General features: G+C 43.6%; 1 protein-coding gene across 2 annotated transcripts; it reads right to left on the bottom strand.

Annotated features, from left to right (window-relative positions):
• Positions 1-15: 15 nt before the first annotated feature.
• prickle1a (prickle homolog 1a) lies at positions 16-25748 on the bottom strand. Of its 2 annotated transcripts, none has more exons than XM_071494000.1 (8): positions 25376-25748; positions 7166-7369; positions 5179-5292; positions 4107-4244; positions 2998-3201; positions 2602-2788; positions 1640-2509; positions 16-1518 (listed from the first exon to the last, which is right to left on the bottom strand). In XM_071494000.1, exons 2-8 carry the CDS (start codon positions 7352-7354, stop codon positions 653-655), a joined length of 2568 nt encoding a protein of 855 aa, XP_071350101.1. In that variant the 5' UTR covers positions 7355-7369; positions 25376-25748; the 3' UTR covers positions 16-652. The 2 variants fall into 2 exon arrangements, with proteins under 2 accessions (XP_071350101.1, XP_071350112.1); XM_071494011.1 differs by lacking the exon at positions 25376-25748 and adding an exon at positions 12255-12574.
• Positions 25749-27379: the final 1631 nt, after the last annotated feature.

Below are 27379 nucleotides of genomic sequence, written 5' to 3'. Positions count from 1 at the left end.
AAAACCCAACACAAATCATGATATATAGATATTTTTATTACAATTATCATCTATCTTAGCCTTATATTCCAGTTTGTACATTTATACAGATTACAATGATTTGCTTACGATACAGTGAACCATAAATACACCACTTAACCAGGCCTTTTAATACACTCAGTGTTTCTCTTATGTAAGCGGTGCACAAGCCTGGAAGAAAACACATTTGTAGAGCTTGGGTCAGAGTCAATTTGTCATTACATTTCTGACACCCTCATGGAAAAATGTCTCTGTACCAATTGCCAATAGTTAAATGTTTACGCCATTTTGGTACAAAGCATGTCATGAACTCAAGGGTACAAAAATAGCCATTTTGTTTTTTAATTCTACAATATATACATTAGTATCTGCACTGTTAAATAAACACAGTTTAGATTGTGTTTTATAAATATGCATTACTCTGAAATATTTTCTTACTTTACTGGCAGTTTGTAATGTTACTGAAGCATTCAGCTATGAAGATTTAGAATAAGGACTTGTGTCTCACACAAACACCTTGGTAGATTGAGTGCTGTAAGCATTTAATAGCAAGCAGTTGTTATTGCATTTTAAACAGTGGACAAGAGGCAGGTGTATGGCACAGCATTACCCAAAGCCTAGGATAAGATCTAGTCTACGAAATTATACAGTTTTTGCCCTTGTGCCCTTTCTTCTTTTTGGACTTAGTCCGTTGGCCAAAAGGAGAAGAAGACATGCCTACCACAGGACTGGGCAAGTCATCAGCGTAGTAGTGTCTATGGGACCTGGGCTGAGGGATGGGCTGACCCAGGAAAAAGCCCTCCTCCTCAGAATCAGAGGAAGAAGAAGAGCATGTGGAGCACCAGTCATCATCATCCCCATACAGCCCCAAGAACCTCCCCATGGCTGGGCCCTGTAGCCCATAGTCTGATAAAGCAGCAGGACTGGGTTGACCGTGGAATGCTTGGTGCCCCTTGGGGCCAAAGGTATTCCCTCTGTGGTCCACTTTGTAGGACATCTGGGCCCTCTCCTTGGGGACAAGGTTTAGAGCATTGTCAGAGCGAGACTTGCGACTGCGGCGCCTCCTGTGGTGGTGATGATGGCGACCAGAGTGAGGTTCCTGCCCCTGCTCCTCAAAGTGGTACACTCTCCGGCGAGTCCGTTCGCTCATAGGGGGTTGCCGCACTGGGAGATCGCCATAATGGCCATTGTCCACCACGTCATCAGAGAATTTGACTTGCTGAGGCCTAGACTGTGAACGTGTCCGCCTGAGGGCAGGAACGTGAGGTTTGGGTCTGTCCTCTGGCAGAGCCACCTCCTCCTCTTCTGGAACATTCTCCTCCACCTCCTCCTCCTGCTCAGATACAAGGCTCTTCAGGGAATTTGCACTTCTGTGTAACATAGAGGAGTTAAGGGTCCCCATATTACTGGTTTTATCACAGTCTTCTGTCTCCAGTTCATGTAAGCCTTGCAGGGAATATACCAAAGGTCTATCTTTACTGTCACCATCTACTGAGGCTCCTGAAGAGAAGAGAGAAAAATCATAAAATGTTTGCATGTGGAATCAAGAATCTAAAAAACTAACCATTGCCAACACATGACAGTTTATTTTCTTACACCCGATCATGTTACATGTACTCACCGGTAATATTGGAGAGAGCCAGTGAGTCCATGGAGTCTCTGACACTTTGATCTGTTTTCTTGAACTCATCTGTGATACACTCCAAAGAGTCATTGTACCATTGTGGCTCCTCTCCCTGGAAGCCTCCTCCAGCCCCATGATCCAGCTCCAACTCCTGAATCTTTCTACTGCTTGCCGGGCCTGGGTGGCTCCCATAGGCTGAGTCCCCTAGCCCATCCTGTGACTGGGTCCAGTACATGTCAGCCTGGTACTTTTTACTAGCTAGGCTTCCCCTTCCTCCACCACTTCCACTGACAGCTTTAGAGGACTCCTGCTTTGACTTTGTATCCTTTTCAGTGATCCAGAAATCTGTCGGTCTGGAATCATTGGCTTGCTGGAAGACCCCGTGTTCCCCAAACTTTAATAGCAACTGTGTCATGTAATCTTCATGCTCGGCCCACTCCTCCTCATGGTCCTCAGGTGCCTCAGTCTCCTCACCACGTCCTCTCCAGAAATGCTCATCAGATAAGTTCATGTGGGACAGCTTGTTGGTCAGGGTGTCATCAGCATTTCCACTGAAGCCAGGGAACTTATAGTTGACAGAGGGGGAGAAGAGGAGCGACTGTCTGCATTGATCAGCTGAGCGACTGCTCTTACCCATGCGCACACTACGGCGGGATTCACGCGAGCGTGCTGACTGGAAGGCAGAGTCGGAGGAGTCAGAGGCATGAACATCTTCCCCAAGACTGCAGGCCTTGGAGCAGTAAATATGACCCTGGTATGGCAGGAAGGGGCAGCCCAGTAGAGAGCTCTTACACTGAGCACAGCTGAAGCAGCTCTCAGTGGCATGCCAGTGAAGCCCATCATAGGTCATCTGGGCATGATCAACACCTAAAAAAAGGGTAAATGTTGAGATGGTTAGCAATCCCACTTTAAGGCTAGACAATCAGATGTTTTATTTTAACTCTAGAAAATCATCTTACCAATGTGATCTCCACATGCCTCACAGTACTCTGCATAGAGAGACTCAAAGCAGCCGCAACAGTATGGTCTGCCATCCTTCATGATATAGCGCTGGCCCCCCAGAATTGTCTCACATTCAAAACAAGAGAAGTGCTTCATGTGCCAATGGCGCCCCTCTGCCTCTGTGCACTCATCAGCAAAAATAATCTGCAGACAAAGATGTGCACTAGATGAAACAAAACTTCCTGGCTCCATCAGTCAGTATTAGCAGGTTGAATTTATTTCAAGTCAGTGGAGAAATAAAATAAATGTTATAGGTGTCCCAGAGGAAATTTGAAAGAACATAAATGTCAGACTCTGGATGTTTTTCCTCTACTATATTGTTTTTTCTCAGTGTTTCAGTCTTGTGGTTTTACCTCATCGCAGGCTGCGCAGCGTGGTTTGAGTAGCTCAGCATGGTGCCTTCCACAGTGGATCTTTCCATCGTGGTAGAAGTAGATCAGATCCACCAGCAGCTCGCCACATGTGGAGCAGGCAAAGCATGCAGGGTGCCAGCATAGCCCAGGTCCCGCCCTCGAGGCAAACACTGCCATTTCTCCACCGTTGATGCTTTCACCACACTGCAATATGCAGACATGATCACATAGTTGATAACATCCTAAAATTTCTCTGAACTTACACATTAGTTGTAGTTCCAAATTATTCTGAGATAAGGTCATGTAAATCCTGGTAAATTAAATAGGTCATGCATACAACATGCATAGTTTTGGCTTCAAGCCCAACTTTGCTCCTAATATAACACAAAGCCTGGCCCACAGAAACAAATCATCATATGGCTTCCGAGTAAATTTGCTCTGTTGATGAGGGGGTAAATATTTGAGCCATCTGTGTGTCCCAGCACATCGGGTTGTCCTACTGCAGTCCCAGAGCGGCAGATTTGTTTTTCTTTCTTGATGGATGCATCATATGAGGACATGACTTTTAAAATCAACTACAGTGGCTTTGGATAGCACAAGCAGTTAAAAAGAAGTAAACGAGAAAAAACAGTCTTGGAGAAAGTATGGGTGCCTTGTGGAGAGCTACATCAGTTGGACTGTGTTTTGACAAGGTTTATAGGCACCCTCTGGCTGCTCAACGATCATTGTAAATTCTAAGTGAAACACTACTGAGCCACTTCAAACCACTCAGCAGAGAATAAATTTTGGTCTGCAGGCTGCAAATCCAACTTGTGTTTAGGGATTTTTTTAAATAGCATGGCTGACACTGAGATCTTCATTTCTGCTTTCCCTTTGGGTTTTAGTTAAATCTGGATACAAATTAGCCAAATATCCATGGAGGAGATGCACAGTGAACAGGCAGCAAAAAATTTTTTTCAATACTGTGGTGGAGGAGGGCTTTTGGATTATGATAGATGATAGAATAAGCACTAGGTCCTTGACTTCCAAACAACTTTATACCACGGTCACTCTCCTTGTCCTCAACATGTTTACAGTTGTAAATAATACATGCAAGACAGGACACGTACATGCTCACAAATACTGTTCAGAAGATTGCGGGGCTGTAGTTTTATTGTACCCCTCCCCAGTGCTTCCTTCTTCCTTTGAACACTGAACATATGTAGCTCCTTCTTCTCCTCCTCACTGAGGGACTGGCAATAACGCACCTGGGAGGGAAGATGATAAGTTATGGTTAAGAAGGCCAATGTCACAATCACACACTTTCATATCAAGAAATTGGAAAATTCCTTCTTTTTAAAGTATTTTGCTGAAAAAAAACCCCCCAACTTGTGGATGGAATATGAATTTTGTTGAAGTGGTTCAAGTCATCCTTTGATACTATGCTACTTAAAAGATTTTAAAGATTGCAAAATTTGTCAGCCACTAATAAAGGTTATAAACTTAGGTAAGTATAAGATAAGTGTAAGAAGTGCAGAGTGCATACCAGAGCATGCTGAACAAAGGCAGCTCTTGACCCCAGCTTGCCCTTCCTACACCCCCCTACATATCTCCACCCACAGTCCCTGATTGAGAATCTCATTTTTACAACAGGCCTTTTTGATGTTTCCCAAAGCCTTAACAAGAGGGAAAGCAGACGTTTACACAAACAAGCACTGTGTTTAGAGTGAAATCAAGAGGACGGGCAACAAAGGATGAGAGACAGCCAAGTCGAACTGTGGTGCCACTGCGGTGGTGGCATCACATAAAGCCTCTTTCAGCCAGCATCCCTCTCTCCCGCTGAGCAGTCCTCGTAAAAACCACTGCTATGACAGGAATCCAACTGGTGGGGGCTCCCGGCAAACATCATAAAATCATCAAGTCAAAAGTCACATTGTGCCCTCACTACATGTCTACAAGATTGTGGAACAAATATCCCCTAGTGTGATGTCAACGTGAATGCCAAGGGCTCACATTAGTGGGATGGCATGGAAATGGCGAGACTTTTAACACTGTGGGATGAGCGGGCAGCAACAGACACAACTACTCTAATAAAATGGAAAGTGGATCTTTCTTGTCGTCGCTGTGGCATAAATAAGAGCACCTGCTGGGATGAATTTTCTGATACTTGCATTTATGACCATGCACTCAAAATATTCTCACCTCATTATCATGTGGTGGCAGTTGATACAGGAGCTGCTTGATTCTGAACTTCTCTCCTGGACTGTTGACATAGGGGACCTTATCCTCAGGCAGACAGGAGAAATATAACTGGACCTGTGGAAATCATGGCATGGAGTAGGGTGATTATGGATACGAATACATCATCTGACATCCAGTAAAATTAGAACGCATCAAGACTTGGTACTAAGTTTTGGTAATGGAAAAAGATTTGTGTGCAGATTCACTGAACCTTTCAGTTTCATTTGTCCCTACACAAGACAAATGAAACTCATTCCAAATTATATATTTTCAAGGGTGTGTGGTCATCAATCTGAACATATAGCTGGTTTTTGGTTCCCCTAGAAGCTCAGCGTTTTAAACTCAAATTTACATCCATTGAATTGCTGCAATATATTATTGTTATTGTCTTGGACGGAATATTTATGAGCCCAAATTTCTGTTCCAAGAAACCAAAGAACCGAGACATTAATTTGTGATGAGACACTTTCTGGGATAGGTTTGTGTAAAATGTATAGAAGTCTGACTTTGTGGAAAGTTTTGCCTAACCCTCAAATCAGCTTTATCTCAAAAGGCCAAGACACAGCAACAGTGCCGCTTGATGATGGCACTGGAGGAATCATTTTATTCTCTTCTAAACAAGTCCAAATAGGTCAACAGGTCAAATCAGTTTAGAGGTTGTGTTTTTCCAGTCATATGCTTGTCTCTATAGGGACAGGACAAAGCGGCCTGTCACGGTGGCACTTTGACCCTTGGGGCTGGCCACTGAAAACTAAACTTTATGAGGAAGGGGCTATTACAGACAGCCAGATAAAGAGGTGGGATGTGCTGGTCTTGTGTGTTGGGTGGGCTTCCTGCAGCTTTGGCCGTCTAGAGGGGGGTAACAGCAATTTACCCTGACAATCAACCCAACGTTTGCCCCCACCATAAATTATGCACATTTTCATGCTGCTATTACCCCTCATCCTGCTCTGTAGGGGCTGGGGAACAGTCAGCTATCACCTCAGCCCTATATGTTTCTTCACTGTAATGATGACCCATAATACATGGCCTATTCAGGGCAATAGCTGCAGTAAAGGCATTACAGTTGAGTTGACTGATGCCTTTTCCAAACAAAAGGCTCTGCATGTTTGGGCTTTAAGGTTTTCTGCTGCAAACCCATCTCTTCTTGCCCATCACCCTCTCATTGCTTCCATGTGTGTTGTTTAACAAGGGAAGTGGGATGGAGAGAGATGGAGAGGAAGAGAGAAACACAGCAAGAAAAGAGAGAGAAAGGAGGAGAGAAGAGGAAAACAGATGATTTGGGAAAGTGCCACATCACACTGGCTGCCCTGCGGACATAACTAACAGTCCTGCCTGTGTTAGTGGAGGAGAGGGCTTGTTAAAAGAAGGCCCCTTGATTCCTGATCCTGCCAGCAGCAGTGGGCTCGACCCACCAAGTCCTCATCCTAACAGAGGACTTGATAATCACAAGCAGACTTTGCCATACCGCAGTTTGTAAATAAAAACACACACATCCTGCCTGGAAGTGGCTGCCTGGTAAAGCCTGACAAGTCTGCCTCAAACAAAGGGACCAAGCAAAAGTTTTAGGAAATATGTTGTCTGTCCCATAGGTTCCATTATCCAGAGACTATAGTTGGTATGTTATTCAGTAATGTGCTGAATAGCATTTATCTGGGCCAGGCAAATGGGCTAGAAGGGAGTTAGAATCAGGTCAGAGCTGTTTTTATTCTCTGTCAGGAGGATACACCATTATTCACTGTGGTGATTTGGGGAATTAATGATTTGTGAACCGGTGAAATAGACACCAGAGTTAAAGAGAACAATATAATGCTTCAGGTCTTCTTTGTATTATGAGAGGGCCATATCCAAACTAAGCAGGCTTGTTTAAACTCCGCTCATGACATCTTCATGAATATCATGAACAATAGCACAAAGAATAGTCCCCTGTAAGCAGAAATTTGCTCACCTGTTCAGGCCTAAGGCCAGGTGGTACCCAGGCATATTCCTCCAACGCACAGCCTGAGTCATCGTCCGAGGTGGAGCTGCGCTGGAAGCCAGAGGTCAGCTTACTGACTTTCTGCTCCATCATCAACTCTCGCTGGCGTGCCCCACCCTGGAAGCCAGCCGCTGACACTGCCGCACTCGCCAGGCTCATCAGACTCTCTTTTTACTAGAAAGACAATGTAAAAAAGAGGGCAATTTGAGGAGAAGGGAAAAAAATGAATTGGGGGTGAGGACAGGAAGATGAGGAAAGATTGAAGTAGACAAGAAAAAGAAATTTTGGTTAACAAGCCATTACATCAGCCAGTCCCCACATAATGCTATCCTCACTCCATCTAATCCACTTTTCTCATGTCAGTGCCACTCCGCTGAATGTTAACCACCAACTGAATCACACTATCACTGTCTCTTTCATGAGGCCTACACCACCCCTCAAAAGCCCATTATAGTATGAGCAAGCTTTTCACTTCTGGTGATGAGTCGACTTCATAAAGACACTCATGAAGAGAACTATACCCTTTCACTGCTATTGTGGTGGCAGTTAAACATGTGCCCTCCTCATGTGGCTTCGGAGGATATAGAGACCATTAGGAAATTCCCTAAGCCTCATGAGGTGGCGTCCGATCTCATTATAGTGACAATAACGAGCAGTTAGCCATTCATAAGTACACACAGTGAATTCAGTGTTGCTTATATGTACGCCCAGCCTCGCGCAATACTGCACAGACCTTGCATTCCTTTCTCATACTGTAAGTTAGTTTGTCATCAACACAAATGTAAGAACAACACCAGACACCGGCTGTTTCACCTTATCTGTGGAGCTTTGGTCTGAATGAGTCATCATTTTAGCCTGCTGCGGTGCTACGTCATACTATGTCCCAAGAGGGGCCACCACATGGGATCTGATGCTGGCTTGATCAGTTGAGCCTGAGGTCTGTATAAACACAGGCCTGGCCTTAAGACAGGGCCACCATATGGAGAATGTCCACAAGCCTGGTCTCTCCCTTCATCTCCCCTTTTTCTTTGGAGTGTTTGTTTTCCAACCTGCCGCAGTGAGTGTCTGATCATCCTTTCATCTTTAAGATGGACAGAGCAATGCCAGACAGGTGAAGGAGTTGGATCAGGAGGGATGGACAGAGGGGGAGTTGGATGGATGGGGTCGACTGATACTCAGTTGGACACTGACAGTGCAAAAAAATAGATCAAGGAGATCAAAGATTGGCACAGTGTTGACCTAGGTGTGTGGTGGCAATAGTCACTAACACACATATTCCACACATTTGCAGACATGACTGTACTACAGTAGAAACAAAATGTTAGTTACTGGTGTTCAGCCTGATAAAATATACCAAAAAAATGGACATACTGGGTGTAAATGTTGCTGAGCAGCAGCCACTGTGGCCACAACTGACAGTTACAAACTGCAAGCTGATTCAGTAACATAAGTAAAAAGTTTGCCAATATTATAATATCGTTGCTTATGAATGAGACTTTTCATTTGTAAGAGGAAGAATGTGTTATTTGTTCTTATCGTTTCATGGTGGTGAGTGTGGTAAGTCAACCCTGTCAACTTCATCTCCTGAGCTGCTGAAAGTTTTACAGGACACAGAGATGATGAATGTGTGTCCAGTTGTGGTCATTTCTCACAGGCCAATGGCTCTAGCTGAGATCAAATGGGAGCCCAGCCAGTGTCCAGCAGTCTGGCCCTTACACCACCTCCCCCAAAGCCTCCACCCCCTACGGCTGGCAAGGGCAACAAGGGCCGCTGAGAGACAGCTGAGAAAACCAGACACACTCAAACGCAGCCTTTGAACACAGGGGTGACAGTAAAAGGGCCTGAAAATCTGCGCTCTCCTGTAATGATATATATGCCTGACTGCCCTTGGGAGTGTGCTGCTCCCATGCTCAAATGAAGAGGGAACGCACACATTTATGCTGAAGCCAACATGGGACACAGGCGTGCAGGCACATAAACACAGGCTACTGTGGGCTATGCTGGTCCACACACATGCAGTACCATAAACACCTTGTCAGAATCAGCCGTACACTCACGTACCCTGCTTCTCGTTTAGTGACGACTCTCTGAGATAGCGGAAAGCCAGACTCTCCTCCTCCCCCCTCCACACACTGCATGCCAGGCCAGGCAGCTACTGGCTATTCATATCAACTCATCTTCCTCAAGGACAAATCAGCCCCCGGTGGCCTTGCCACTGCCAGCTACTGGCATGTCCCCATCTATGCTGAGCAGTCAAAGACCATCTGCGGTAAGCGTGACTGATAGTGGTGGCACGGGATCCATTGGCTTTTTTTGGAATTTGTGACTGCATTGTTCTACAAAGTGTCAAGTCAGGCGGATTGGCTTATGACATGTCCCATTAAAACGCCTCTAATGTCCTGAACAATGGTGCCTTTGTGAAGGAATCTACTGAGGGCTTGTTCCATCAAGAGTCTGTTTATCTCTATTTTTTTCTCCTAAGGATGTGGTGTGTTATCTCCATATACATGACAGTTAAAGCCCTCGAACCCAGATAACCTGTCTTCAGATGAGAGAGCGGAGTGACAAATAAGACACTCTCTTGTTCTATTTGCATCTATTGACTTGCAAATGAGACCAAAATAACCTGCAAAAATGTGGCCTTGTTTGAGAGTAGCTAGGGTTTCACGTGGGAGATAGCTAACTATAGGCAGGTTCAGTCAGGAGCCCAGAGACTCCAACTTCACAGCCTCACATTTTATCAGGCACAGGCTCACTCATGCGCTACATTTGTTAAAAAGATGTTTGCTTTCACATGTTGGCCAAGTCTCTGTGAGGATGTCTCACACAGCCCAAACCTGACTCACAGGAATGTCAGGCTTGAACTTCAGCCAGGCTCATGAAGAGGAATCCAGGATATACACGGCTTGGTGTTAGGAAAAGCCACTTCTCATACAACCACATCTGCTCGCATGCTAATTTTTCCTTTGGATATCATGTAGTTCATTTCCTCTGACTTTGCCCAGAACGCTTCCTTAACTTTTTGAATGACAGAAACACTGAGCCAACTAACTTAACCGTGCTTATACTGACTTGCCAACTCACTGACTCATCACTTGTGCTGGCTTTTAAGGTTTTTGTTCTAACAAGGGACTTATGGTTTGCAAGATTAGTTTTTTTTTAACTCCCCCTTCTCACTGTTTCACTCCCCCCTGCCCTGCCCTCCTCCCACACTAGCCAGACCCCTGCAGTCCTGAATGTTTAACAGCCCCTCACTCTTTTGTAAAGGAGCTTGTTAACATGGCTTTGGGAGCTCCAGGCCTGCATATCTGACTGATCTGCCCACGGAGGGCCAGAGGGTGGCGGGGGTGCTATCGGGCTGAGGCTAAAATGGGGTGACTGACATGTATGAAAATGTTAATGTGTCTTGTTCCACAAAAGGAAGGAAATTTAAGTCAAGGCAGGTGAAAGAAGGAAGCTCAAACACATGCTTTGAAAGGTTTTCAGTGAATGAAGGTTTCAACCTCCCACTAGACTGTAGAATGAATGAAGAGATCTGTGTCTAAGAAAGAAACTGCACAATGACCAATAGTTTTGTTACAGAGAAAGCTTATATTGCAAAAGGCTTAGTGAAGGAGTGGCTGCAAACTTGATTCATTATGGAACAAAATAACGACTGATTTGTATTCACCCTCAAGAGAAAAACTGTAGATACTCAGCATCATGTGTTAACTGCTGTGTAATCGTATTTATCACTTTATGGTACACAAACCTCTCACAGGACCACAAACTGCGACTGACCGATAAATACAGCCTCCAGTGGCGTTTTAAAAGAGTATTCAACAACACTTCAACCAGAGTCCCACAAAATCCAGACACTGGAGCCTTGGATTAACAACCCTTGAGAGTGCACAGGAAAAATAAGCAGCTTCTGGTCTGAATTACTGTCTATATTCCTCTAGGAAGTGGATGATGGACATGCACACAACCCAACACAGTGCTCTCTGTCAGTTTGGACCGGCCCAACATGTTTAACTTGGCTCCTGCGAGCTCAGTGATGGCTCTAGTCAAAGAGAAAAACAAGATTTTCTGTTCAAAGTCACTGCTTACTTCGGCTTGAACTTAGACAAATGGGTGTCTTCTTATGTCTTAACTGCAGACAAATATGCAGCATATTCTTGCTCTGCATGTACTCATAAATCTTGAAATGACAGCCTGTCAACTACTGGCACGTAATAATAATGTGTTTTAATATCTTTGAAAAACACATGTCAAACTGGAGGCCAGATCAGATTTGTTAGACAATTAGATCGTTACGTGAACCAGCGGTAACCCAGTGTACCTGCAATTGAAAGATCCAATAAATCAACTGAACATAATAAAACCAAGAACTGAAACACACTGAGGAGGGAGATATTAGAATCCAATCAGTTTGAAAATGCCAAGGTGGAAATACTGCTCGAAAATCAGACAACAGAGTCCAGATAGGAGTTCTGTGTCGAGCAGTGTCGAGGTGCTGCACGGCTCGAGCTTGGTCAACTTATGGAAGCCTCCTTTCGTGGCTGGGGGAGTGTTTTTTCAAGACCAAATGGATGGGAGTGACATCTCCACAGAGTTCAGCACTAGGGAGACCACCTGCATGCACTGGCCAGACTGAACTAAGGCTCCACACACACACACACACACACACACACACACACACACACACACGTGCTGCTGTCACATAGCAGACATAGAAAACATTTACATCCTGGTGGATTCTCTCTGCAGTGTGGGAGACCACTGACAACCTCTCACACCACCTTAAAGCCAGACTTTCACTTATAGACTATAAGTTGTAAAGAGCTCCTAACCTCTATAATGTTGTATATCTTGAAAATCATGCAATACTGTGATCAATTATTAAACCACCCTACCATGAAACTAAATAATACAAATGTCTTAACTTGTTTAATCTAGAACCAAAACACAGTTCAGGATGAGTTATGATGCAAAACTGTAACACCTCACTACAACCAAAACACATTATATTACTGATTACTGATTACATCTTGTTCAGGCATTTCCCTGTTGGTCTTACCTCAGTGTAGGCCAACTCTCCTGAGGCAGGCAGGAAAAAGGATCTTATTACCACTATATCTGGTCCTAGATTCTTCCCCAACCTCTTTGCTCCATATCTATGAGAGATCCACAGAGCTCTGATTCCAGGACAGAAGCAGTCAGCCTTCTCTACCAGAGCTGGCAGCACAGTAACAGCCCATATCAGAGCTGAGACTGTAAAAAGTCAGGGAGATGTATGTCTTGAGTGCGTGGGAGAGAGCGTTTGAGAGGGGTGTGTGCGCGTGCGTGCACATGGAGGAGCTCAACCAGATGGTCATCCCTCCCTTGTCTATCTCACCAACCATTCCTCCTCCTCCACCTCCTCCTCCTCCTCTTTCCCCCAACCCAGCCCTCTTAACCTCAGCCCGGCCCCTTAACCTCCAAGCAGCCAGTCACGGCAGGGTATGGAAGAGCAAGGCGTCTCTCCTCCGCTGACCCTCCCCTAAAACTTCAAACATATGCTTCCAAATGAGAACCACCGGTGGAGCTCCAGCTCACAGGAACTGCGCTTTTAAGTAGCACATCAGTGATGGCAGAGCTCGTTTTACCACACCGACCGCCCCGCATCCACAACAGCTTTCACATGACATTCTTCTTTCTCCTTCCCTATCAACGGCTCTGACATGTGGGGAAGGTGGTGAATGTCACAGTCAGTCTCTGGGTTATCTGGTGGTTCTCTCTCTCTTTTTTTGTAACAAAGTTACAGAGAGCTGGTTGCTGACTACAACTTTACGATTAGAGAGTGACTTGAGAGAACAAAAGATGCTTTATTTATGCCGCTTCCTTCCATCCGACCATCGACAACATCCCGGCTCAGCCTCACATAACCCGTCCCTTTAACTGAACGTGATGTCAGCAAATCAGTGAGTCCAGCTATCAGACCTTTGACACATAAATCACATCAGTCCTATACTGCAGCCACAAATCTGTTATTATCAGTTTAACGTTGTCTGGATGAGGGTTAAACATGTCCAACATTGTACAGCTCAACTTTAAGTCATACAAAATGTGAACATGTAATTATATTGTGGTAATCTGTAAAGCCATACTGTAATGTGAGGTTCAACACACATGTGAGAGTTTATTGAAATGCTACAGAAACTACATGATATTCAGGTCAGAGCTTAAACTGTGAATCAGTTAACTGATTAGCCAATTGGCAGAAAAATAATTTGCAACTCTTTTAGTTATTTTATTTTTTTTTTAAAGCAAAAATTCACTAGTTTCACCTTCTCATATGTGGGCTATCTTTATGTCAATCTGGGCTCTGAAAACTTTTATTTGGCGTTTTTAGTTACAGACCTAATTCAGTTGTATTTATCTTCACAAACATTCTCAAACATAAATAACAAAAAAATTCAACGTCTATTTAAACAAACCTGATATTAGCCTATGTCCAGGCTTTCTGTTCTGTAATTACAGACGTGTTCTGTACAACCCAAATGTACATATCTGACAAACTCCCTGGGGAAGACACAGTTGACCTCTGCCTCTCCTTCACCTCTGCAGGAATGTCAGAACGTGATTCTCTTCCTGTTGCCTCAGAAAACAAAAGTGACCAGTTCAGGTCAAACTCTGGACAGTTGCACCTTTTGCATCCTTCTGCAGTTGTTTGGTTGCAAAGTGTTACTTTCTCCCAAAAGGACATGTTTTATTGTGTACATAATTGTGTCTTATAACTGCAAGTTTATCCTTTTCTGTGTGAGGTTTTGTTGTGGAGCTTTAACATACTTAAAGACTGTAAAACAAAGCAGTAGAACATTTTACTAGGAAGCAAGGAATCCATTAAACTGCTAAAATTGCTTTCTTTATAAACATTTTAGCAGCTGTGTTAATTTTGTGGCGATGACGTCAGGATGTAATTCCGTGAGCTTGAGCACATGCATGTGGTGAAGCATTTTGCCGTGGGTTTTTTAAGTGGGGGGGTGGTGATATAACAGGGTTCACAAGGTCAACACTGTTATGCAGTGGACGCAATTATATAGTTTGACAAATATTAATTTAGCACACACCCACAGTAGATTCAGCGCTAATTTGGTGTCCTCAGTCTGCTTTAATCACATCACGGCTCGACTGATATGTGAAACTTTCACTCCACTTTTCTCACTGGGCAGTAGACCTTCTATTAAGCATGTGTTCAATCAAAATATCAGTCAAAAAAGAAGGGCCTAGTTCATCTTACCTGTCATGATTGACAGTGTATGACTAAATGTCACTTTTCCCATCCTCTGCGTGCCCACACACCTCACAGTCACACCATTATGTGCTGAAATATCACATCGTGGGTGGTGTATGGTGACTGTTATTCCTCTGTCATTTACATTTTAAATAAAATGCAGCTTAGGCCTGAAGATGTTTCCTTTAGTGACAAGGGAAAAAAAGTTAGGTTTTATCCAAAACAGAATAAACTGATGAAAATGGAAGGCAATGTGTGTTAACCCCTGCATGGTGCATGTACTGTAGATGTGTGTGGGTGTGTGGACAAAGCCATTGTAGCAGCCAAGGCCAGGGAGGAGAGGCACCCTTTCACGGCAAACCTCAGGCCTTTGTGCTGGTCCAAAAGACTCAGCACCCAGCTCCATTTGCAAGTCTTAGAGGGGAGGGACAACACAGCATCCTGCCTTTGGGAGGGAGGAGTGGGAGCATTAATGTAATGCAAAGCTGAGATGGTAAACTAATCTGGACAGAAGCTGCAGACACTACTTGGCGACACCAGCATGAGTAAACAGAATTGTTCCTGATAGCCTCAAAATGTAGAGGTGAGTGGCAGGTTTATTCCATTTTGAAGCTTGAATGAGACACTGTCCTTCCTGAAAGAGTAGTGGATTTTAAAGAAAGCTGAGTAACAGGTTTGAAAGTTTAGAGAGGCAATCGCAGACATCTTTGAAGTTCAAATGTGAGGACTTCTTACTCTGAAATTACAAAAGAGCAACAATGGCCTTTAAAAATGAACTAAGGTGTGGACAACGATTTAAAGAGGTCTGTGGATTATCTTCAGTCTCTCCGATGGGAAACCTGCAGAATAATAACATCCTGAAAACCGCTCTCGGTTTGTGCGCCTCTATAGTTAGAAGGAGCTGGCTGCACAGTTCAAGGTTCACCTCAGAGAGTTGAATAATATAAAGATGGACATGTCATGCATCCCTGACCCTTGACCTTAGAGAGCACCAGATGACCCATAAATCTATAGCCCCAGGGTTTTACGGCCCATTCCCCTGTCATAGCCACAACGACCTAAACAGCACCTCACACCTGGTCTGCACCTTCTCACCGCTGTAAAAAAACAAAAAACACACAAAAAAAAAACACCCTGTGCTAGCGGCGAGGTAGTCCATGACCAGCATGCCCCGACAATGACAGGACAGGGATGATGATCAGAACCAACACCCTGATGATGAAGCTGCATTCTTCTCCGGTCCAAACACGTCCTTGAAGAAGGGGACCCATAAAACAAAGCGGCCAATGTAAGCCGAATGCTATGTATATCTCACAGTGAGGATGTCATCCTCAGTGTGTTTAAACAAGTCAAATGTTGGCCCTAAGACATGTCATAAATTGGGGTACCAAAGGGGCAAAGGGAAGGTCAGTCTCTAACTTACCGTCATTGATGACCATTGTTGAGGACAGCTCTCACTGGTGTGTGAGCTTCCTTATAAAAAGTAGGCATTCTCAAAGTTTAAATGACTTGCCAATGGGTATTATCAGGACACAGGCCCAACAAAGGCCTCAGTTATAAAGGCCAATAAAAGCCTATCACTCTACTGTAACAACAATCCTTTTTACGCCTTGAAAGAGGGAGGAAAAGGTCAACTGGTGGAGCAGTCAGCGCATTGATATTGACTTAGCTAGATTGGCGCTGACAAACTCAGGTCAGACTGTGGGCTTGTTAGCACTATAACCCCCACATAACCCCCTTTTTTACTGTTTCACTCTGACACTTTGGAGGCAGCTGAGGCCAAAGCTTAGATCTAAGCTTAGTTTCTGACAAGAAACATTTGTAAAAATTAAAGAGAAATATCTACTCATTTGACATTTGACCTTACTAAAGACCATGTGTTTCTCATGGGCACTCAATAGGAAGAAATAAAAATGAAAAACAGAGATGAATTGGGATTTATTGGACTAAATTGGTAACGAGATAAGGTTACATTTGAACTTTTCAACTCTGACTGAAAATACTAACACCATATTAAATCCTAAATCTCTAAGCAAGCTGTCTGCCTTTAATTAGATTACAGTATGTAATGTTATTGTATAAAACCAACACAATAATTATTAAGTAGATGATGTCAGTTTGAATGGTCCTGATTTCATGCTAGCAGTCACTGAACATATCACTTATTTACCCATTTTTATATATCTATGTTTCTGCTTTATCTAATTTGCTGTACCCCTGTTGTGTTGCGTATGATGTAATAGTAGATGAACGTCCAGTTTCAACCTGTACCACATGACATAATACATCTTTTCTGAACAGGGCCTGGTGTCAGCACACTGGCACTTTCTTCACTTTATCATAAGTACACTGCTCTCTAACTGCTTTTCCAAACATTGCATAGATGTACGATCGGGACAGGTCATATTTCACCCTCAATCTGACACCCTCTCACCTAGTTGTAAAAGCCGGACCTCATTGGGAACAATGGGAAGTGGAGCGACAGAGCTCCCGGGGCTGTTAAAGGGAGGAAGCCCCTTTATTTGAGGACACTATAACTCAACAAAAGCCTGTGGCTGTCTACACACAGAGCGGGCTGAGGATGAATGGGCTGCTCTTACACTACACACTTGGACTGTCAAAAGCACTGGATCAGCAAAGGGCAAAGTCTGTCATGTGTGGTCTCCATGGACAAACTGGCATGAACATAGACATAACATTACAAAACAGCCCCATTAACACCTTAAGCCAATGACTTTCTCTGTTTTCACCATCATTTTTTTTTTCATTTCTTCAATAAAACTTTAATATATTCCACATGAGCAGGAAAAATGTCAAGTTTTCCATGCCTTCATTTCCATGTAATGTGAAAAAGTTTGATCACTCCTGTTGAAACAGCACCCCGTCATTGTCCAGGTTCAACACTTGCGACCTTTCAGACTTGGCTAAATTTTTAGCTTATGACCTCACACTTTCAGACAGTCAAACTCACACACCACTTAAACCTCACACGTCACACACATCTGGGTTTTTCTCCTCAACTTTCCTCAGAGTTCAACAGTATATCCTTCATATGGCAAGAAAACTATTTCCTGTGTGTTTCCAGCCCCGGGCTTAAACGGACACATGAATGAGCCCGCCGTAACAAAACAGGCAATACTTGGGCGAGAGTGCTATGAGCAAGTCATTGCAGAAGGAGAGGATGCAGTCTAAAAAAAAAAAAAGAAAAAAAAAAAAGAAAAAGTTGGCAATTCCCCACACGTGGAAGCATTTTCCTGAGCCACACGGCTTCAAAAGGCAAACCATGGAATCCAACAATACTCTAAAACAGTTAAGAGCTGCTCAGTCAGGATCCCACTAATGATTAACATTCCTGGAGAAACACTCCGTTACAGTCTTTTTAGAGCGTTCTAATTAAACACATGCTCCAGTGCCACAGCACAGAGGGAACTCTGAGGACTGAGAGCCGGGATGCTTCTTTCCAGCTCTGCTTAATTGGACACAATTTAAGTCATTAAGGTGGTAGTAAAAAAAGCAGAAAGAGCAGAGGAGAGGCCCAATGATCTCCCCTGTAAGGCGCCCTGTTGCTCTGATGTTGTTGACCCTTTCACCTCATGTGACTCACATTCAAATGTACAGAAAAAAAAAAAAATCGTAGACTTGCTTACTTGATAAGATGCACCACTGGACGTTTGGTCCTAGCTGAGGATTTGTTTGAGTTTCAGAATAGTTTGAGACTGAACATTAGATATATGTCTAATGTAACGTATTCTCATTTCTGAAAATGACAAAGAGGTTGTGCGTGTATGGAGGTCCTACATCTTGGGAGGGAAGCTAATATCTGATTATCTGTGCATCTGTTTGCCACACTGAGTTGGTTTCTGTGTGTCCTTTGTGCCTTCGACAGACTGTATATTTTGATACTTTGATATATTGTCTGCAGATGATTAGTTGTAACATAATCTTATTGCAGTTGTAAAAATGTGACTGGGTGGGATGGAAGCATATATCAGGCAACAAGTGGAGTGACAACCTAAATATTAGTGCCTGGTAATAATTTGGCTTTTTCCACAACTCAAGATGTTTAGATTTTTAAAAGTCTGATAATAAAAAGTCTGATTAGCAAAACAGAAATGTATGGGTGAATAAACCCAACGTGCATTGAGCTCTGCATGGTGCGTGTACTGTAGGTGTGTGTAAACGACTTCATTCAGACTACAAGATAAGAACACATGTTGAAGTTGAGACAGAAGTCTGCTATGAGGAATAAAAGCATGGAGTTTATAGTTAGTCTAAACTGGGGTTTTTCTCTCACGCTGCCTATTTTAACACCTCAGTTCAGTGAGTAACAGATTCAGACTCAGACATTTTATTATCCTAAAATGGAAATTTGAGTTGCAGTCAGGGTAACAAATAAAAAACAGATAAAAACAATGCAAGGGCAACAATATACACAATACAATAAACCCACGACATTGTAAAAACACCAAACACTATAAAAATAGTATAAAACACTCTAAAATGACAATTTAGCAGGGTTATTGCACACGGGATGAAGGATGACTGTTAATACTGATCCAGGACCAGTGCTCTCATTTTCCCATATCTGAAATCTGTATACCTCACAGCATGAAAGTCTTTTACTTCATTCTCTGATGTCTACATTAGGTCAGAGACTGCTGTGGCACCGCTCTGGCTACATGACTGCAGAAAATCTTTGGATTGGTGCATCCATACTCTAAACAGTAATTTGAAGCAATTTTGATTTCTTTGACAAATTCAGCATGAAGACGAATATATTGCACAACTTAACTGGGTCTCTTTATGCAACTGTGTAATTTTGTGATGCAAGTTGGAAAATAGGTGGAGGACAAAAGCCGGTCTGTGTGTAGACAGGATAGGTGTGTGAGTTGTGAGCTGGAGTGTGTGTGCATGTTATGTATGTGTGTGTGTATTCAGGTCAAGTGAGTTCCAATCTGAAGCCCTCAGGAGGCCTCAGTCAGTCTCACAGATACACAGGCCAGACATAGGGTCATTAGTGCCTGGGATCTGTGTGCCTGGGATCTGTGTGTGAGTGTGTATGCATGTGTATGTGTATGCATGTGTGTGTGTGTGTGTGTGTGTGTGTGTGTGTGTGTGTGTGTGTGTGTGTGTGTGTGTGTGTGTGGGGGGGGGCACAATGTATGTGTGGAATGGAAAAAAGGACAGAGCTGGCTGCCTTATCACCCCCCAAATTAAGGATACCAGTCCTCCAGGGCAACGCTTATTCTTAGAAACCTCACATGTAACATGTCTGAGCTCCCTTTAAAGTTTTTACTCTTTTTCAACCTCGTAAAACATTCTGGTCAAGTGTGTGTGTTTTTCTACGGACGGCACACATGCACAGACGTACACATCTGGTGAGCCACTGCTCTTGTTTTCTTTGGGAGCCCAGCCCCTAACAGGAAGACAGTGCGAGCATAGCAAACAAAAGCGCGGCTCTTTGAACTGGCCTCTCACTAGGAGCTGCCGTCAGGTTGTTGGGGCCAAACGAAGTGTTTCTGTGTCGGCTCAGTGGGCCCATTGTGGGCCCCAGGCTGCTGCTCTGCAAGACATGTCCTCAGCTGGCCTTTGTCAATATTGACCCATCTATATGTGATGCTACAACATCTACTTTTACTGTGGTGACTATTTCCAACTGATAGTAATACATTTATACATTTGATCTGTGTGAGGAGATGAGTGATAACCAATTACTGTGCAGCAAAAGCTAAACATAACTCCCATGATAGTAAACTTAATAATAGCACAGTGAATTTGAGAGCTGAGCTGGAGAGGAGGTGGGAGGACGCATTAGATAGTCCCTTGACTTCAGTGTTGCAAAAAACAATTTAACAGACAAATGCAATCAAAAATAGCTTTTGAATACTAAGTTTGATTGAAATAAATGCTAGGGAGTCATCCAAAATTAGACTTGATGAATTAATCTGAGACAGACAGACAGAGAAAACATGTTTGGAAAGGAATATATGTGGCTGGGGTCACACAGTGTAATTTGCCTCATTATCCTCTGTATCTCTTCATACAGAGAGGCGGGTACATCACCTTGGTTATGAGTCAGAATCACTTGAGTGCTATTGATTCTGATTCTAATTCAGTTTTTCAAATGATGAATGAATTGATCCTGCTTCATTTTTTTCAGTGTATTATTTGCATAAGTACTCAAACCAAAATATGTTGGAAGCAATAAGCGTTTTTTGAGTTTCTTTAGGTGGCTGTAAACCGTAATATATTGGAATATAATATTATGTATATTATAGACATAACAGCAGTATCTTTTCCCAAGAGATCTGCAAGGGGATGATATATTGATACATTGCTTTGACTTTCTGTTAATCTTCTTTAAATTAGATACTATAATCAAATTCAGAATTTTATGATTTGGGAATTGGTGTAAAGCTCTTGTATGTGTGAATGTGTTTCCAAACCTGACTGATGACACAGTAAAATATGACAGGATCAACGTTTTAACGAGTAAATGTTCTAAGAGGAATAATTCTAGCCGATACGAGGCAACATTCCCCACCATTTGTAACTGTAACCTTTCTAAAGCGTCTCAGGAAATACCTTTGTTGTCAGTCCAAAAATCCCTTGCCCCGCAGAGTCCATTTTTAAACCCCTTTGACCTTTTCCATATCATCCACGCTCACTGACTCCACCCCTGTGACAATGCCAACAGGGCCGGAGGAACAAGAACCACAGGAAGGGGAGGGAGGGGTAGTGGGGTGGGGGGTGTTTTGCATATTTCCAGCCAGGGGTCCGGAAAGCTTTAGCTGAATCCCCTGTTGTGTGCCGGGGAAATGAGCTGGGCTTTTTAATGACGATCTCAGGGTAATATGTTTTCTTTTGCTTCTAGCCCAGTGATGCTGTGATTGCTTGGATGGATCCCCATCGAGGTGGAGGACAGAGGGACAAACATGGCCTCCTGCGGGCAACCATGTCTGTGTCAGGGTGGGTCAGAACAACTTTCCAACAATTCCATCGCTGAAGCTGCTGACATTTGGCATCTTTAGATCTGTTATTCCCCTTTATCAAACACAGACATGTTGATAATAACCGGCTTTGTAGCACTGCGCCGTGGTTATTATCCTGTACTCATTCAGAGCATCATGCCTATACACGGTGGTGATAATGAAACATGTGCGTCGAGTATGGCTTTCATCATCGTGGTGGTCTGATGGTTGGTCCCGCAATTATGCCGTGTGGTTAGCAGAGTTCTGCTGGGGCACTGAACTCCAGTGTGTGAGCCAAACCCGTTTTCCTCTAACATCATCCTGCAGCTCCTAATAAACAGAGTTGTGCCTGGAGGTGCTAAATCACTAACTACCTTTAATCACTTTAGAATAATGCTTAGCATGTGGATCCAATGTGTGCCACCGCTTCAGGCGAATCCCACTGACTCTCATACATGATGCCGTTTCAAAGTTACAGGCGGGGAACTTCACCACATGGCAAGCACAAAGTTATAATCTGACCCGCAGACAGCAGCATCCACAGTGGTTATTCCACTCTCTATAAACCGCGGTGTAACAGTGCCCTAAATTTGACCATCCAGGCCCCTGTCCATTCAGCCCGTGGCCCAGTGCCCACAGATTCTGGGACCACCGGCGTTCAAACAAGCCATATTTCATCCAGCCTCCTGCCAACCTACCACAAACAGTTTACAGTCAATGGGCTCTGCTCTCTGGAGTTTGTCTATGGCAACCCGACTCCATGCCACATCTCTCCATCCAGAGCCATGAAAGACTGGCCTCCTCTGACAGCTCCTCACAACACACGGCCCTGTCCCGCTCTGCTTTTAGCCCTGCTGTGGTGAGCTGGACCACGTCTGGGGATAAAAGGCTGCCAGAGTGTTTGGCTTGCAGGCGATTTACACGGACGCGAGGGTGATTCATTCTAGCTTTGCACAAACAGGCCTCTGTGTACATTTCACTGGTACTGGGCTTTTAAATCAACAGTGGGAAACGTATACAGACGGGCACTGGGACTTAGATTCTGCTCATTCACACTCAGCTGGGTGACTTCCATACACGCATGCACTCTCCAACACCTACAGACATACACACACATATAGGTGAACACTTTGTCTCTGTCCATGTCAGACAAAAACACACACACACACACACACACACACACACACACACACACACACACACACACACACACACACACCACAACATGTCCCACTGTTTATGTCTGAGATTGGCTTCATGTCTGTGATTTGTCTCCACCTCCACCGCTCTCACTGGGCACTAAGTGTGCTAATGTTATAGCTAGCTCCTCCAGTTGAAAGCTGCATTATGAGTGGCTCATACAAAATGCAGGCCTATGCTTATCTGCTGCCCAATCCTAAATCCTCCAGTTTTTAACCATGCACTCTGGTACTAAAATAAACCATTAACATAATCCACATTTACTAAGCAAACACTTGTAAACATCAAGTTGGCTGAGGAGGATCAGAGCTGTTTCCATTGCTGTGTCCAAGAAAAATTATGATAAGGACAGCTATTGTATTCCCCTCTCACATTCACACACAAAATCTAGAACAAGTGTTTTTTTTTTAAGTTGTTTGATTCTATTAATGGCACCTTTGATTCACTTCAAGGCTTTGGAAATGAGACGTGAGTGAACTGGCACCATGTGACACATGGAGCTGCTCCAAAAAAAAAAAAAAAAAAAAGACACAAAACTCCACCACTTCTAAATCATTTAGTCTATAAATAACTTAATCATCACGGAGAATTCTCACCTGCAGCAGATCGCTGAATGTATAAGCTCGGCCCACATCTCCCCTAACACACATGCCTCGCCTGGTAGATCATCTAAACATTGAATAAGAGCAGCTGTGAATTATGAGACCCAGATTTCTGTGGATCTCAATACATCAAACAGCATTTACAGGGAATTTATGCATATCATTCTTTAGAAGTTATGTGGCAACACATCACTTGTTTTAGATGTTGGCCTACATGCTCATTTAACTACAGGCCTTATTGACAACAACAGATGATTGTATAAATCGCTGTAAAAGCTTAAAATGTGCAGCTTAAATTTTTTTTTTTTTTAAATTTTACACTTTAACTTACAATATGAAGTAGCTCAGGTTGTACACACAATGCCACTGGTGAGTTTCTGCGACTCCCTAGCAGTGAAGCCGTCTACCTCCATTCTAGCCACTAGGTGACACCACCACCTTGGTTCTGTTCTGTGCTCTCTCATCCCTGTATCTCTGTGCCCAACACTCACGCTCACTCAAAGTATTTATTTCCTCACCTTCTTCCTTCACTGGACACTGACTGCACAGTGCTAAAAGTGCTGTAATCATGGATGTGGAACAATTTCAGCAACATCTGACCTGGTGAGTTGCACTTTGAGGTGGCTCTGTTGACACTGTGCAGAACCTGCAGCTGATCTTCCCCCTTTGTGCTGTTAAAGTGCCTCAAGTTATAATTACACTTTTAATGCCACAAACCTCTTCCACAATCTGGATATTTAATGTGTCTAAACACAGACTGTGGCGTGTCCTGGATCTGTTTCTCTCGCTTAGTCAACAGGCATGAAGCTGAACTGTCCCAGGATCAGCAGTGCTCTGTTTTTGTCAGCTGTGGCCATAGTGACAGATTTCAGGCCAGTCTGATTCTGCTGAGCCAAGTGGGTCCATCATTCTGTCAGCCCCCAAGAGACCACGCACAGGACTTAATGGCTTATGGTGATGTTTTACTGTGCTCTGTTGAGAGCAAACTATTATTTTAGACAGCCTTGGTTAAATATAACAGCGGCTGCTCTGCTGTGCCTCGCAAGTTTAACACTTTATCACAGCTGAGAATGGAAATGTTTGAAACTTGAGGGTGTGTCATATTGTTCTCCGAAGGAAACACTTTATGGCATGTTGAGCTCTGTGATAGGTCCATAAGGAATGATGAAATCATTCATGCAGCTTTTATCTTATACCAAGAGCTGACTGCAACGCATGAAATGTGCATCTTTATAAATTGCTTTGGCTGACTTTTATAACCAGCCTGTGAGTTTGAGCGCTGGAAACAAGGCAGAATGGTGCAGATCACACTATCAAGAGGATCCACACTGACTCGAGAATGTCCTCAAAGTTATTCTAATGAAAAATAAGTTGACCCATGTACTTATTTACTTTAATATAACGTTTTAAGTTTAAATGACTTCTCAGCTTGTTTATTTTAATTTTTTTGTCGAGGCCTAACCTTGATGGATAAGGTTAGAAGTGAAGAGAGTGAGAGTGACTCCTCGCACTGTCTGTGGCCGGGCTGTGTGACCACATTCTCCCTCACTCAGCACACACTCCTGACAGCTATGGTGCCCTGCAGTGGCGGACAGGCAGCGGTCACAGAGCGCCGACCAGTTGTCACCAAAGTGACAGGCGACAGCTGAGTCCATACATCTGGAGGCCCCGGGGACTCCACGCTTCCACACGCACCACGTCTTTCCAAGTTTCTTCATCGTCAGAGAAATGAGGTTACTGTGGCTTAACGCGCAGGGGAAAGTGAAACGTGTCTCTGCTGCGTAAAAGCGCAAAGCAGCACCGGAGGATGAGGAAATTAAAGCCAGTTTGATGACTTTTTGGGCTGACACAAGTAGCCTATGACCTGTAGAGAGTATCAGTTCAACTCCTGGATGTTATATGGGTTGTTTTCTCTCTATGTATTCTTCAAGGTGCCGTTTGTTTTTTCGTATTAAAGAACAAAATTTAGGTCAAAATGTGCGCAATTTTTTCCCCCATCAGCATCAGATGTGTCTATTTAGAGCAATTTCATGGCGTAAAACTTGAAAATAAACTTTACCATAAAAATCATACACTAGCCCATTTAGGAATAGTGAAATAATGTAAAAAGACGACTATCAAAGGAAAAGAAAAACTGACTTGGTCAACTCACCCCCAAAGCGCTCAGTCGCAGAAAAACGGGTATCCAGAACCAATATTCCCGAAGTGAGAAAGGCGATTCACGCTGCGTCTCATTGGCATAAGATGAAAAGTCCAGAGAGGGAGCAGCACTGTGCCGCGAAGCTGAACCCAGAGCTGTGCAGAGCGATAAGCTTAAACCCCAGATGCGGGCTGCATGGAAGAGGAGCGCCGAGAGAGCCTGGTCCGACTTCACCCACTGTCACCACATCTCAGTCATTTCAGTGGCGCGCGGTGCGCTATGGTGCTCCTCTCAGCGGTCACAGTGAAATGACATTAGCGGTGCGCCCTGCCCATTGGCTTAAACACTCGGCCCCCACCAATCCTGGAGAGACGGACCAGTCTGGAGCCCAGCGGACAAATGCTCCTGTGAGTTTAACTCCTGCTGCTGCAGTGAGGAGTTTAAGGAGAGTTGTTTGCGTAATTTAAGTGTTTGGAAACTACTAAGTGAGCTAATCTTCCTTTGTTGCCTTTGCCTATAGGCCATCTTTACCTCTACATGAACTTTTGCCTTTATCTTGGTTACATATGAATAAATAAAAAAACTTAATGAACTTCAAAATCCCACGTCCCTCTAATACTCCAAGAGCAAAACCCCTCTTTTTCCACCTCCATCTCATCATACATTTTGGTCTAGAAATATGATCTTTTTTTTTTTTACAAACCTATGTGTCCCTCTCTCCACCAATAAGAATTTTTCACAATGTACTTTATGTTCTCCCTCACAGACTGTAACACTACCCCTGTGTACAGTGGGCCATGAAAGGTAAATCTATATGCATACACTGAAAAGAGGCTATTGCCTCGCAGTCTATTGAGTTAGACAAAATGTGCTGGGATGATCAAAGATTTGAAGAGAATGGCCGGCCACCACCCATGACTCAGTGCATGACCCTAATACAACAGTAAAGACTGAGGTTTATGCTGCATTCAAAGTCAGGCAAAAGGTTGCTTCTTGTAGATGTATTTTTCTTGAACTTAATCAGCCAAATGTATTTGTTAATTTCTTATGACATCATTTGCACATCAGTGGTACAAATGAACCCATATGCTGATGACCTAAACACAGCTGAGATTTTTGACTGGTGGACCTTTAAAGAGCCCTCTGACCTGCTGTGACCCAGAGAAGGCCTTTCCATGACATCAAGAGTGACACTTCACCCCAAAACAAGTGCAACCAAACCTGGATCATTTACAGTACTCGAAATCGGGACCTTAAAACATCTTTGAAATTCTGCCGTCTCTCTAAAAGCCAGCCTTTAGACTGCTGAAACATGAAACATAAATGTGACATACGCATCGTTTTAATGTGTACCCTCTGACCTTTATGCCACACTCTTTCACTGGAATCAGACGCCACATCTTCGGCTGACCCGGGTTGTGAGCCAGTGACCATCACATCCATCCGACTGCGCGAATGCATGTTAAGTAAGAACAGGTTTAGCAAGCTCAAAGCTGTCAGTCATTCTCTACGCAGCCTTGGCATCAAGCGACTGAACACAGATCTTATATGGACCAGATGCTATAAGCTTCTATTCAGTATCACACTTAACTGCAACCACTCACTGTGTTATCTTCTTTATCTGAGCTGCACATATATCGATCATTAAAAGAATTCATGTTTATCTAAATGAGGTATGACATGAGTGGTACTGATCACCTCATATTGGCCAGGTAGAACACACATTAATCCAATCTTAAAATATTTCTCTTGATTGTCTTTTTTTGGGACGTGCCTCATTCTAGCATCAAAGCGAAGAGTTTTAGATATATTTAGGGATATTTGTCCTAATTCTGTTCTATATTTTCCCACTTCATAGTTCAAAACTACACTGAAAATAAGTCAAGGGCAAAAATGCAACCAAGCGAGCATGAGAGGAGGAACCATACGTTACTGCACATCCGAGAGGAGGAATCAGGTGATGGGGTGTCTATGTCAGGTCTCTGTAACACAGCACTGAAGCTGATATATATCATT

This window comes from Trachinotus anak, unplaced genomic scaffold, assembly GCF_046630095.1.
Source record: "Trachinotus anak isolate AG129_WGS33_773 ecotype Australia unplaced genomic scaffold, CSIRO_AGI_Tana_v1 ptg000002l, whole genome shotgun sequence".
NCBI lineage: Eukaryota > Metazoa > Chordata > Actinopteri > Carangiformes > Carangidae > Trachinotus > Trachinotus anak.
This window is presented reverse-complemented; position numbering and strand designations above follow the sequence as displayed.